This window comes from Vicugna pacos, chromosome 4, assembly GCF_048564905.1.
Source record: "Vicugna pacos chromosome 4, VicPac4, whole genome shotgun sequence".
Taxonomy (NCBI): Eukaryota; Metazoa; Chordata; class Mammalia; order Artiodactyla; family Camelidae; genus Vicugna; species Vicugna pacos.
In genome coordinates, this window is record NC_132990.1 from 62,067,794 (window position 1) to 62,082,593 (window position 14,800).

Sequence of the window (14,800 nt, forward strand, 5' to 3'; positions counted from 1 at the left end):
GGATGCTGGGGTTAGGGCTGTGTTTGAGGAACTTCCTTTCCTTGAAGCTCCTGGTGGGAGGGCCTCAGGGTCACCGTGGAGGATGCATATTCGGGCCACAAGCACTCCCTGAGTGCCTCCCAGTGAGGAGCTAGGAGTTTAGCTTCTGGTGGGGAGGGGTTGGGTGGAGAAGGGCAGCTGGAAACTAGGGCCCTCAAAAGGAGCGGGAAGAGGGATCATAAGACACACCCCGGGAGGCATGTCAAGTTTTGAGGTGGAGAGGAACATGGAAAGATCACACTTGAGAAAGATCCCTGGATGCCGTGTGGAAGATGGACTCAGGGCGGGGACCAGAGCAGTCAGGAGGACCTGGGATGATACAAACCCGCATTGTGTTGTGGGAGGAGGGGAAGCAGGTGCCTTGACAATGTGGATATGAGGCAGAGAGGAGTCAGGGATGGATGAGAGGAGAGAGATTGTGACTCCCTGGTGTTAGTCTAGGTGACTAAACCGAGGAACCCAGTAGAAGGAATAAGACGATGCTGCCTCTGGGAGCCTGTAACACAGCCAGGCGGAACTGATTCATGGGCGTTCTGAAACTCAGGAAGGCTCTGAGCTGGAGATAGAGCCTTGGGAGGTGGCCAGCACAGAAATGCCACCTCTGGACTTTAGATGAGACCAGAAACCTGAGTGACTGGTGCTCGGATGAGTGTGAGGACTCCAGCCCTGGAGCGCCGCCAGAGAACAGAGCTGTCCAGGGCGGTGCGTGGAGTGAGAAGCACTCTAACGGGCCAGCCGTGTGCAGGTTACTGGCAGAAGTCTCGATGAATGGCTGGAGAAATAGGAGGAGGGGAAGGAAGACGCAGGGTCAGGGAAGCCAAGAGCACAGCAACTGTGCCAGAGAGTGTGGGGAGGCCAGGAAGGGCACAGAGGCCACCCAGCCTGTCAGCCGTGGGGTCACCAGGTGAAGAGCACCCCTGGGCTTTGGTTGGCCCAAGCCCAAGGTCCTTCTTTGCTAACCCAGTGACAAAGGTCTCGTAGCCCCAGCTCATGCAGTGATTGACAGCTGAGCATCCTCCAAAGGCCAGTCCTGACTGCTGGAGGAGAGCTCCTCCACCTGCTGATTTGTCTGGAAGTTTGGGACAAAGGTGCACAGGCCACCCTGGATGTGTGACAATATGGCACCCGAGTGCTGGTGCAGGGCCCTTGTGCAGAACTGCAGGAGAGCCTCGCCTCAGCCCCTGTAGGTGTGTGACTATGGCCAGGGCTGGGCGGGGTCCTTCCTTAGAGGGCAAGCACAGAGGCCTCAAGGTCGGGGGCCAGCAGCTGCCTGGAGGTGCCCTGGGTTTTAACAAGACACATACACGGGTGATAATAAGCACCGGATATTGGACCCTTACTGTGTGCTTGGTGCTCTGCATGCACTTCATGCAGCCTGTCCAGTTTGATTCCTAGACATAGACCTAATGAGATGGTGGAGATACTATGCCCATTTACAAATGGGGAAACAGAGGCTCAGGTAGATTAAGACACTGCTCGGAACTGGCAGTGAGACCAACCCTCATGGGTCAGGCAGAGAAAGGGGAGCTCCTTTGGAGACTTCCGCTTTGCAGGTCTCCCAGGCCGTGGGCTACATCAAGATGCTAAGGGTCAGCAGCTGCTTTGATTGCCTGGTTTGCTAAGGAACACGTCCTTCTTGGCCTGCTCTGGGCCTGCCTGCTCTTTCCCGCTCCCTCCCGCTCCCAGACTTGACCCTAGGCTTCTGTGGCAGCAGATGCACCATCAGCTTCTCCCGGGCCAAGCTGGCCCCACGCGGCAGGGCCTCAGCCCCAGTCTGGCCTGCAGCCCACTCCCGTCCTGCCAGCCAATGTGCAGAGGCAGGACGAGGACCCGCCAGCTGCTTTCCCCTCCAATTTAAGGAACAACTTTGGGTGTGGGGAGGGAGGCTCAGACCGAGCAGGTGAGCCCCCCCGCTGCCCCACAGGGCTGGGACCTGTGGACTCAGGGCCTCATGGACAGGCTTTCAGCTTGCTCCTGTGTAAACAAAGAAGGGTGTGGGCTCCAGAAAATACATCTGAATTAGAGCTTGTATAAAATGCCAAGGGGAAAAGTCATGCCCTTTGCCTGGACACTTGGCTGGGAGGCTAGACGGGGAGCAGAGGTAGACCCAGGACAGGTCAGTTGGATGGGTGGCCCCAGTCAGCTGGGCTTGGGCCCCGGGGTGCTCTTCATCTGTGGCATGGCCAGGATAGGGTTAAAGAGAGGCTCTTCCGGATGGAATTCCTGACTTAGCTGAGATTGGAAGAGAATGTTGTGGATCTGCAGGAATGGGTGTGATTCTGGGGAGAGGGTTCTCACTGTTTACCAGATCCTTTGGGGGCCTGGGAGGTGACCTGGTGGGACTGTAGGGCTGGCCTCCTCCAAGCCCTGTGCTGGCTCCTCCTTTTCTGCATGGTGTTGGCTTCTAGAACCACATCTGGGGCCACCCATCCATTCGTCTTCCTTCAGTCAACAAACATTTATTGAGCACCTACTATGTGCTGTTGATGGCAAAATTAGACAAACAGGCAGGGCCCGCTGTGGTGGCAGGGATCCTGCCCTTTGTCTGGGTGGGTCCCTGTGAGGTCATTCCTGCACCGTATTTATTGAGCCCGTGGGAGCTTTTGGCCTTGTGAGTTGAGAATCCCCCTGCCAGACTAAGGATGGGAGAGACCGGTGGACTGAGAAATCAAAAAGAGGAGACAGAGCAAGGGTGAGGAACTTCATCTCGCTGTCCCAGAGGAGTGAAGACCCAAAGGGCCAATGACTTGCTAGCGTCAACTTGCAGTGACTAACAGTGGCAGGGCTGTGTTTCTTGTCCTGGGGTTTGCCGGCCAGAAGACACTCATCAGGGCTCCAGAGCTGGTACAGGCCAGAGCCAGGCTTCACCCTCACCTGCCTCCTCCAGAGCCCAAGGCTTTCCCCACGCACCACATACCCATACCTCCCATGTTCAGATCCATCAAGAAGAGGGTTCGTCAGCTCCCGCGGGGAGTCAGGATCAAGGGCTTTGAGAATGAAGCAGAGGCCAGAACCCTGGGAGGATGGCATTAGCTGTCCATGGAGGCCCAGCATTGAGTCATGTGTCCAACCGACCATGGTTGTAGCTGCAGGAGAGCGCAGTGGTTAAGAGCACAGACTGGAGCCAAATGGTCGAAGTACACATCCCAGCTCTGTCACCTCCCAGTTCTGTGACTGTGAGCACATTATGTGAACTTCCCATGTCTCAGTCTCCTCATCTGGAAAATGGGGTAATAAGAGTAGCAGCCCTCTCAGGTTGTCATGAGGTATAACTGAGTTAGTTACTCAGAGCAGTGCTGGCCTGTGGCAAGTGGTCAGCTGTTGGCATGTGCAATGGGCACAGACAGGTATGGTCCCTGCCCTTGTGGAAAAAAGCTGATCGCACCATGGAAAGGGCTCCATGTGAGAGGTACCTGGTGCTCAGAGACCCCACAAAATGGCAATCGGTCTGGCCTGGGAGGTGAGACCCGCCTCCCTGGAGGGTGGGAAGGTTGAATCAAGGTCTGAAGTGCAGATGACCAGGCCAAGGGGCAGGAGGAGGCTGGGGAGGGCAGCAGGCCTGGTGGGTGTGACAAGACTTTTGGACTTTATCCAAAGAGCAGCAGGAAGACAAGAGGTTTTCAGCAGACAAGACATGATTAGGTGGAGTTTGTGAAGGCCACTCAGGCGTTGTAAGAAGCTTAGTTGATGTTCAGCAGGGTGAGGGGTGGCCAGCAAGGAGGCCTTGAGCTGCCCTAGTCGGGTTGCTGATACTGGACCAGGTGAAGTCAGATGGGATTCAGGGCTGAGGTGGGGGTAAGCAGCTCTGGGCCAGAGGTGGGTGGGGCTCCACCTGTGCCTACCCTGGGCCACAGGGCACCTGGCAGCTGGCCACCGCATCCCTTCTCTGGCCTACTTAGTTTGCAATGAATTACCCCGGATGACCATGGGCCCTCGGGTACCTGGGAAGGATGGGCAGGCAGGAGGGGCCGTGCTTAGTGACCCAGGTGACTGCTGGCAGAGCTGGTAGAAGCTGAGGTGGAGTCAGCCCTTAGACAGTACTCTTGGGCCTCAGGCCCCAGCCTACCTTCCCCCTTCCTCTGATGACTGAGATAGGACATGCTCCTTAAGGAAAATGTGGAAAAGTCTAGAAAGTATCAAGAAGAAAGAAGGTTTCCTGTAGTGGCTCTGCCCAGTGACAGGCACTGATGGCATTTTGAGCAGCCTCTGGGCCAGGAACTGGCCGAGAGCTTTACATACTTTGCAGGGCAGATGTTAACACTCCCATTTTACAGATGAGAAAACTAAGGTCCAAAGTGGCTAAGTAACTTGCCTATTTCTGATAAGTGGCAGAGATAACATTCGAACCCTCTACTGCCTGACTCCAGTTTTAGCCACAGGGGAATTCAGTTCCATAGCTCTTTAGCCTTTCTCTGTGGATTAAGCAATATATATTAATCAAGATACATACATGCATATATATACATATATATATATATATACATGTATACATACATGTGTATGAATAATTTAAAATATGCCTTGCATAAGTGTTTAGCTGTTATTTTATTAACAATTGCCTTTTGGAAAGATTGAATTGATCCATGCCACTGCTAGCATTAGAGGAGGATGTTTGAAAAAGGTAATTCATTATTGCTTTCAATTCACTTCGTTGCGTCGATCATCTATGAGAAGAATGTTTTTCTTACATTTGTTTTCTATTCACGTTTCACCATATATGAATTTGTTCATTTTGGGGGGTTGTCTTTTGTTATTGATTTTTTTAAATTGAAGTATTATCAGTTTAGAATGTTGTGTTAATTTCTGGTGTGTTGATTTGTAAAAATTATTTGTGTTTATATATTGAGGCTTACTAAGGCTTCATCTACCTTACAAATATCTTTAAGTTTACTGTTTGCCTATTAAGAGTATTCATGATAATTTTCACAAATGGAAGTGTTACCTTTTTTTTTTTTAACTAACAATAATAGCTAACATATTAGGAACTTAACAACATGTCAGATTGGAGAGAACTCTACCATATGTAAGATGTATGGGTTTTTTTTTTTATACTTAGACATTTCTTTCCCACACTAAGACAAGATCAATATTCATTTATATTCCTAGTCATGTCATAATATCATTTGTACTCTTAAAATTTTAAACCATCTGGAATTAATCTTCATGGGATGGGTATGAGGTATAATTTTATTTTCCCCCCAATAGTTGACCATTTATTAAATAGCTTTTCCTTCACTGACTATTATATGATAGACCAGGGTCTATTTCAGGCCATTCAGATATGTTTCATTGCTCTGTTTGTATATTTTTATGCTAGTAAAATGCTTTTTTATGACATTTTTTATCTTTATACTGTGTGTCTCCCTCCTCCACTTTTAAAAAATAGTTCTGGCTATTTAATCTGTCAGATGAACTTTATGCCTATCTTAATAATTTCCTTTAAAAACTCTCTTGGAGTTTTTCTTGGAATTGTATTAAATATGTTTATTAATTTATGAAGAATTATCATCTTTAAAATATTGTTTTCCTGTCTAAAACCATGGCATATCTTCCCATTTGGTTGAGTTTTTAAAACAGCTAATAATAAACTACTAGAGTTTTTATTGCATAAACTCTGCACATTTGTTACTAAGTTTGTACTTAGAAATTTTATATTTTTGTTCCTGTTATGAATGGAATATTTTCCCCATTATATTTTATAGCTGGCTTTCAGCTATTGAAAAGAACTATTCACTTTGTATATTTGTACTTTTTGTGTTTATTTTATAACCAAGCCCTTTACTGAATTATTTTATTAGTTCTAACAGTATTTCAGTTACTTCTCCTGGATTTTCTAGACAGGCACTCATAATATTTGCAAAAAAAGGACATATTTTTGTCTCACTTTCCTCAAAGGTTAGGTCTTATTTGTTTTTCCTGCCTTATTGCCGTGGCCAGAACTTCTAAACACATGAAATAGTAATGGTGATGGTGAGAAGCATAGTGAATCTTCAGAGAACCTTCCAGGGCTGGGGCCAGATCTGACCTAATCTCAGCCCAAGAGCTGTCTCTTGAGACTCCATTCACTCATTTGCTCATTTGAAAAGTATTTTTATGATGCCTCTTCTGGGCCAAGCCCTGTGCTAGGTCCTCAGAATCTTATTATCTTGCAAGAGATAACTTACACAGGGGACTTCTGGCCCAGAAATTTTCAGTCCTTTGTGGTTTGTTCCTTCTTTGTCTGAGCCCTTCTCAAGGCCTCATCGCCCAAAGCCTTCTATTCTCTCCACCTCCCAACCCACCTGCAGGAAAGAAGCTCATAGTCTCCATTCCCGTTATATTTGTAGTATTTATTGTTTAAGATATAGCTTCTCAACCATCTTCTAGTTCTGCAAGTCTCTGTTAACTAGTCCAAAATCTACTGTTCCATACACAGAGAGGGAAAGGGGCGTTGCTCAAGGTCACACAAACTCATTGACTAAAGAGCTGAGTCTGGCAGCCAGGTTCTCATGACCTCACCAAGGTGTAAACAACTAATTAGACCTTATATAGTCCTCATATCTCTTACTGGGGAATTTGCAGGAGTCTGGCTGGGAAGACAGAGAGTCTTCTCCATCCCACAAGTCACACCTTCAGCTGACTAAGGATGTCTTGAGCATCCTTGGAGCCCAAACTTCATCTGGCTCCCACCTTGTCTTTCTCCAGCCTTAACTTGGCTGTAACTCCCTTCAGGGATTCACTCTCAGTCTGGGTCAAGTTCTCCCTGACTTCCTCTTGTACTCTACATATCACTGGATCATCATTTTTCATCTGCAGTGTATTGAAATGTAAAGACCTGGGGCTCCAGAAGTGGACTTCCTGAGTCTAAATCCCACTTGTATAACTTTGGACAAATAACTCACCCTCTCTATGCCTTAGTTTCCTCATCTGTGAAATGGGGATAGTGATCATTGCTACCTCATAGCTTTATGTGTCAAGGGCTTAGAAGAAAACTCAGTAAATGCTAGTGCAGATTATCATTACCAGTCTCTGGCTTCTCCCTTTAGAGGGCCCTACAGGCACGAGCTGTGTCGATCCCACTGTGGTATCCTCTGTGTGCATTGCGAGACGTGGCTCTCAGTAGATGTTCAGTCAGTACGTGTGTTTGTTGATATTGTACCCGGGCAGGGATTACATCCCAAACACTGTGCTGGCTGCTGAGAATGCAGAGAGAAGTCCATAGGAACTAAAATGCCCCAGATACAGACTCTGGGTCTCAGTTTCCCCTTTTGTAAAATGACAGAACAGGATGCATGAAGGCCCACCCATGAAAGCATTTTTAGCCCAGCTCCTCTGTTGGCTGCAGACTGAGGTGGGCAAGGGTGGGGCGGGGAGAAACTGCTGTCCTTTTTTGGCCATTGGAATCCTGGGTAGCCCTGGGCCTGGCCTTGCACATGGACTTAAAAGGCATTGGAACGGGGCTTGTGAGCAGCCGAGGGTGGGAGAGTGTCGGTGAGGGGCAGCCGCGGTGGGAGGTAGTAGATCCTAGAGGCAGGTCCTGCAGAGGTAACCTGGAGGGGCCCAGGTGGACAGAGAATTGGGGTCCTAGCAAGGAGGGAATGGCTTATAGACTGGGGCAGCCCGGAGGTCGTGTGGGAGAAGCATCCAGGCTTCCCATTCATAAACAAGGGCTCTGGAGTCAGATAGACCAGGGACTTAGACTTAGTAAGACCTGACACCTTACCTACGTGCCACCCCAGGTTGTGACTCGGCCTCCCTGAGCCCTGGCCTTGGTCCTGTGGTGCAACAAGTGGGTGTAAGAGGACTAACGAGGTGCTGTGTTGAGTGGGCCTGGCCAGCTCCGGGCGCTTGGTAGGTGGGCAGTGAAAGGCGCCCCTCCCTCTTTAAGGCTCTGTCCTGTTTGGAATGCAGTGATTTCTTGTGGAGAGTGGCTGAGTCAAGATTTGGAGGGTCTGAGTCCTGAGGAAGAAAAGAACCAAATGGGAACTTATTAAAGTTGGCCAAACCACCCCTCCCACGTGTTGCATTAACTCACCGGCTCTTTGAATCTGGGATGTCAGTGGGTATGTGTGCATGTGTGTGTGTGTGCACATGCGCGTGCGTGTGCTCGCTCATGCGCACGCAGGTACACATGCTGTGCAGCCCCTGTGATAAAGGTGAGAAACCGAGGCTCAGAGAGAGAAGTGACTTACCTGAGGTCCTACTGTGAGTCTGTCTCTTCTCCCCAGGACTTCTGCCTCAGTACTCAGCTTGGAGAGGGAGCTTGGGAGTGAGGGTGAGGGACAGGGGTCAGAGGCTCTTGGAAGGTGACATCAGGGGGACTGACTTTCCAAAGGACTGTCTCTTGAGTAATTTGATGAAGTTGGGCCAAAAAGCCTGACACAGCCGGGAGCCCTCTTGAGCCCTGGAAGAGACGTGGCAGGCGGGCAGAGGGACCCCATCTATAGGTGGGGCTGGTGGAAGGAGAGCCAAGCCTGGACAGGATGGCTGGGACCAGGTGATGGAAGACTTGGGACACCAAAGGAGGAGTAGGAATTTGTCATCAGGAGAGGTGGGGCTGTACGGAAGGTGTTGGTGCAGGGGAGTAATGGGATTGGAGAAGACCCTGTGGAGGAGTGTGAGCGGGGTGGGTGGGAGGGCACCTGATTAGGGAACAGGGATTTGAGCAGAGTTGGTGGGGAGACATCCTCTTTAGACGACTCGGTGGCCAAAGTGGAATTGTTTTTGTTTCAGGGACAGAAAGGGGACCCGGGGCTCTCACCAGGCAAGGCCTACGATGGGGCAAAGGTAGGTTTCCAGGGACTCCAGCGCTCAGGGACGTTGCGGGGTGGACAGTAGGGAAACTGCTGTGCTCTGGGGTGAACCCTCCCGACAGAGGCCAATGCGTGACAAAGGCAGGAGGTGGGAAGTAGAAAAGGACGTGGTCTGTTTTCTCCTTAAAGCCTTTCAGCTTTCCCTACACCAAACCCAAAGCCATTCCCTTCTGCCTTCGGCGTGCAACCAGGAAGCCCGACAAAAGATGTTGCCTGTGGACACGCCCTTGGTGAATGTCCTTTTGCCTAATGCTCTGAGTGGCTTTCTGCAGGGCCTGCTAGGTGACCCTCGGCATCCAGAAGCTTCTTGGTAGCAACATGCCCAGGAAGCTTCCAACAGACATTCAAAGTCCCCTCTGAGGTGGTTTGTTTGAGCAGACAGGTCTGTGGATTTTCAGGACGTGGGAAGGGAATGGGCCTGAGACTCAGGGCCAAAACCAGAAAGTTCTCCCGTGGAAGAGAGAATACTTAGGCCACAGGATTTGACCCATCCCTGAAGTGCCCACCCCATAGGGGCCTGGAGGGAGCGCAGGACAGGCCAGGGCAGGAGAACCCAGAACTCCAGTTAAGGTTGTCCTCTGTCCCAGACATGCACATCATGGGAGGAATCCTCAAGACCGTCTGATTTCCTTCTGGACACAACCCAAGAGCCCTCCTGACAGGCAGAACACTGCTTCTCAGCCCAGCCTCCTGTGCGGGGGGACTTGGAGGGGACAGTGCCTGTCGACTTCTCTGAGACACAAGTGGCTCGTCCCCTCACGTTTTCATGGGAAGTTTTCTCACTCAGCAAACTCTTACTGGGTGGAAACATCCCACCTGCTCCTCACTGGAAGCTCATAAGCCAGGCGGATGGGCCCAGCTTGCCGATGAGAAAACAGAGCCCCCAGAGGCGGGTGGCTTGCCAGAGGCAAGATCAAATGGGGCGGCTGAGTTAAGTGATGAGGAGGCCAGATACCCCACCCACTTGGCTGCCCTCTCCCCTGCTCAGTGTCTCCTCTTAGGCCTCTAGGCCTCCAGGAATCCTGTCTGCAAACAACCGGCTGGCCTTGGGAGGTCACTCTTTCAATTTAAGGAGTGTCAGCTCCCGTTCCCCCACCTCATCCCCTTGTCTGTGTTTTTCAGGGCGACATGGGCTTGCCAGGGCTTTCGGGGAATCCAGGACCTCTTGGACGAAAGGTACACCTTGTTGTCAATGCTTTGCCTTGCCTGGTGGGCTTCCTAGCAAGCAGGTTCTTCAGGCAGGAACTTTACGTGCTGCCTGCTTGCCTGCCCTCCTCTCCCCTGCCCCGGCCTAGCTCCCTCGGGCACAGGGACGATGGCAGGAGGGGAGACACGTTTCCAAGTGTCTGTGCTTGCCTGGGGGCGGGAAGCATCTTGGCCTGGAGGAGGTCCCCCTACCATGGCTAAGGAGATGTGACAAGAAGTGGCTCTGGTTTGCTGTCCTTCCTCTCTGGGGCCAGTTGCTCCGGGGAGGCCATCCTAGGGGGCACTCCTGGAGGTGGAAGGCATATTGTCAGAGCCAGGGGGGCCCCCATGAGCCCAGCTCCGCCTCCCACCTGCCACGTGACCTGGGCCTATGCGTCCCCTCTCTGAGTCTCAGCCCCCTCCAACCTGGGATGGAGACTGTCACCCTCCTGCCTGGGCCCCCTGGGGCTGTAAACCCAGAGGGAGGCCTGGAGCATAGAGTTTGAGAGAGGTAAATCTGGTTGTACTCCCAGCTCCACCATTTCCTTGCTGTGTGACCTGAGGCAAATCAGTAACCTCTCTGGGTCTAATATTTGTCCCTCCCTGTTACACTGCAGAGAAATGCTCTATAAAAGCAATGCCTTCTCTATACATTCTAAGCTGTTGTCATTCCATCCCCACTCCCATCCCTGCTTCAGTCATGCTGGGGGAGTTACCCCTCTAGTTGCTTTTGGGGGAAGGTCTGCCACTTTTCTAGATGGTGGGTCTCTGGCTTCCAGTGCCCCTGGATTCCTCTCCAGCTTCCCAGCCAGGGCACCTCATCCTTCAGATTCAACTCTAGTAGCGCCTATTCCAGGAAGCCCTCCTGGAACCCCAGCCTTCAGGCCAAGTGCCTCCATTCTGCTCAAGGACCTCTTAGGCCATCTTAGCTGAGTTATTTTCAGCCCCAAGTCCAGCCTCACCAACCAGTACGTGTAGATCTGGTTTGTCACTCTCCCTGCTAAGCCTAGCCCAGGGCCTGTGCATAGTAGGTGTTTGGGAAATGGAGAGGACCGTGCAGGCCAACGGTCATTTGCTTTTTGCAGGAAAACCTCCCATTGCTGTTGAGTTTTCCAGTAGATACATCAGCCTAGGGCCACGTCTTAAGCTTCCACCCTGGCTCCCAGCTGTGGCCACAGCTACCCTCTCTCTAAGCCATCTGGTTCTCATCTGGACAGCTTGGTATCTCCTGGCTCCATCCTGTCCATGCTCTAAGGGTCCTGTAGCACACAGGGACTTGGAGCATCATGTTCCTCCCCAACCCCTCCCCTTCTCCTCCACCCTCTGTGGCCAGAGCCAAACAGGCAGTCTGTGAGCTGGGGAAGTTGGTCTTTTCTGGCTCAAGGGACGCAGAGGGACTCCCTCTCCCTACTCACTTCCCCTCTGGGCTCCAGCACTTTCTGATGGATGAGGTGTGAGTGGAAAGTCTCCTTCCAGTCCCGGCTCATAAAGCAGCCAGTGGTGGTCTCGTTCTGCATGGGGGTAGGAGTCTAGCAGAGGAAGCAGGAGATGGAAAAACAGACTAAACTGGCTCCTGCCTGGGGTTCCAGGCCTTCTTGCTCTCAGCAGATGTCCAGGGAGGCCCAGAGCCCCCAGCCCAAAGGAACCAGCTCACCTGAGCAGGGAGAGACATCTTTTCTAAATTAAGAGTATCATTTGGCAAAGCCACTTGTACCGAGTCCCTCTGGCCCCAGCCTAGGCAAACACAGAGGGGTTTGATTATGGCAGGCCAGTGTCACCTGCTCACAGAGGATGGTGGACAGAGCATGGGGGAGCTCAGGTCCTAAGGCAGGGACCGCTGACCAATGGTAGGGGTCAGGGAGAAGGACCAATGCGGTGAGCGACCATGCCTGGAATTGTCACTGTTTATCAGCAGTCTCTCCTCCCACAAGTGTCTTTGGTGACAACAGTAGCCACTTTGCCCTGATCCTGTGGGGTGGTTTTTCTGCATCATCTCACATGGGGAGCCTTGAGGGAGAAGGAACATCAATGGGTGAGAGGGGTGGGCAGCATCCCCTCTGCTCCTTGAATTTTGCACACTGAATTTTGGTGTCACCTCAGAGGGACACCAGTAACCCTATTCATTCATGTATTCAACAGAAGGGATTGAATGCTTGTTGTGTGTCAGACACTGAGCTGAATAAATAGACAAAAAGCCCTTTTCCTCAGGGCCTGCAGTCTTGTGGGGAGAGAAGTCAACAGAAACAGTAAAAATACAAGGTGTTAGGAGCTGAAAAGGGCCATGGAGGAAAATAGGCAGAAGAAAGGGAGATTTGGTTTAGAGGTTATCACATTGACTAGCGTGACAGAAAGGCTAACTGTCCCTCATCATATTCTTTCCTCACAGTAGCCTCCAGGAGTTAGGTAGTATTGTGCCCATTTTACAGCTGAGAAAATTGAGGCCTAAATAGGCCTCATTCATTCATTCATTCATTTTTTTTTGAAATTTAGAGAAGGCAATTTTTATTTTTTTTAACACTTTTTATTGATTTATAATCATTTTACAATGTTGTGTCAAATTCCAGTGTTCAGCACAATTTTTCAGTCATTCATGGACATATACACACTCATTGTCACATTTTTTTCTCTATGAGTTATCATAACATTTTGTGTATATTTCCCTGTGCTATACAGTGTAATCTTGTTTATCTATTCTACAATTTTGAAATCCCAGTCTATCCCTTCCCACCCTCCACCCCCCTGGCATCCACAAGTCTGTATTCTCTGTCTGAGTCTATTTCTGTCCCGTATTTACACTTTGTTTTTGTTTGTTTGTTTGTTTGTTTGTTTTTGTTTTTGTTTTTTAGATTCCACATATGAGCGATCTCATATGGTATTTTTCTTTCTCTTTCTGGCTTACTTCACTTAGAATGACATTCTCCAGGAGCATCCATGTTGCTGCAAATGGCATTATGTTGTCGGTTTTTATGGCTGAGTAGTATTCCATTGTATAAATATACCACCTCTTCTTTATCCAGTCACCTGTTGATGGACATTTAGGCTGTTTCCATGTTTTGGCTATTCTAAATAGTGCTGCTATGAACTTTGGAGTGCAGGTGTCATTCATTCTTTGTCATTCTGTAAATAGGTACCTATGTACCAGGCCCTGTACTGACCCTGGTGTTAAATGCCAAGAACCTCATTGGGGGCTTGGGGAGAGGGACATCCACAGCCCCAGTTCTCAGCCCCACTGTGCATGACAACCAACGGGGAAGCTTGCCCCCTCCACCAAAGGGGTTCCCATTCAGTTGGTCTGAGTGGGACCCAGGCACTAGATTCTCATGTGCCGCCAAGACTGAGAGTCACTGCGTTCTTAGACATAGCTTCCAGGGTCACTAAATGGCAGAGCTGGGGTTTGAACTCAAGTCTTCTGACCCTCAGGCCCTTTCCCTCTCCACAATGCTGACTGAAACAGCTTCTTCAATAAGAGCAGGGCCATGCAGTAAAAAAGAGCCTCCCCACCCAAGGCTCCCTTCTCTACCTCTGCCTGAGATGCTTGCTGAGGGACTTCGCTGAGCTGATTCCTGAGGGCAGGGAAGGCGCATAGACCAGGTCAGACAGGCCCGCGTGGAATCCCAGCTCTGTCCCTTTCCTGCTGTGTGAGCTGGGGCACATGGCCTCAGCTGCTCCATGGAGTGGTTGGGAGGGTTAAGGAAGATGCTGTATTCCCAGCACCCAGCACGGCGCTGTCACGTGGTAGGCGCTGCGGAGGTAGTTGTTGAGTGAGTGAATGAATGATCATGATGATAATGAAGAAGCAGCACTGAAGAAGACTGGTCCCACCGGTCATCTTGCCTAGTTACCAGTTAGCCACCCTCTGCTTGCCCAGAAGGCTACCGCATTTGCACCTTGGGAGGGCGGAGTCCTGTGCTGTCCCTAGTCTAACCCTCCTGCCTTCTCGCCCATGGAGCAGTGCTTCTCAGCTGCCCCCCGGGGGACAGTTAACAATGTCTGGAGGTATTTTTGGTTGTCACAGCTGGAGGGGTGGTGCACGACCAGCTTCTAAAGGATAGAAGCCACAGATAAGTGTTAAAGATGCTACAATGCACAGGGCAGATGCTCCACCCACAGCCAAGACTCATCCGGCCCAAGGTGTCAGTGATGCCGAGACCAAGACACTCTGCTGTATAGAAACCCTCACTCCATCCAGTCCCGTGTGCCCTGGGCCTTCCTGCCTCCTTGCGTTTTCTTAAACTGGACCCACCCCTGGCATGGTCTCTCCTCCTCACTCATCTTCATGCATCTGTCCCTTGATTCTGTTCTCAAGTGCCATGTTCTCCAAGAGCATCTCCCCAGCACCTCCAGGCAGAAATCATCTCTTCTCACACCAGCCCATTTCCCCAGCGTCTTTGGGACTCTGCACTTTCTGGCTAGTGGGCAACTCACTGGTATCCTTGGCACATTTGTCAGACTGGAGCAAGTGCCCGGAGCACCTCTTCATCTTTGTTACCTCATGTGGGGCTTAGCACCTGCTCTGTGGTCCCACACCTCCCTCGCTCCCTTGCCTATGGCAGATACCATTAATTGTTCTTTCTTGCCAAGCCTAATACAGCCTCAAAATCTTTCTTAACACATCACCCCAGGTAGACATGACTAATGGAATGAAGTTGGTGCTCAAGTTGAAACTTCTTCCTGGCTCCTTCCTGCAGCCCTCACCTTGTCCATGAGCCCTCCCTACGCCACCTGAGTTGGCCACTGTCTGTGAGAATCTGTACTAATATGGGAGGGCAGAGGGGGTCATTTGG

At 50.7% G+C, this 14,800-nt stretch overlaps 1 protein-coding gene across 5 annotated transcripts in view; it reads left to right on the forward strand.

Annotated features, from left to right (window-relative positions):
* The window catches only part of COL27A1 (collagen type XXVII alpha 1 chain), a 142,181-nt gene that overhangs the window by 24,540 nt on the left and 102,841 nt on the right, over window positions 1-14,800 (forward strand). For 4 of the 5 annotated variants that reach the window (XR_012072200.1, XR_012072199.1, XM_072959987.1 and 1 more), the window contains exons 6-7: window positions 8,752-8,805; window positions 9,954-10,007. Coding sequence is in view for 3 of the 5 variants with exons in the window: in XM_072959987.1 (XP_072816088.1) it covers window positions 8,752-8,805; window positions 9,954-10,007 (108 nt within the window). In the remaining 2 variants the exon portion in view is untranslated. The remainder of the gene's footprint in view (window positions 1-8,751; window positions 8,806-9,953; window positions 10,008-14,800) is intronic. The other variant, XM_072959986.1, reaches the window with a different exon arrangement.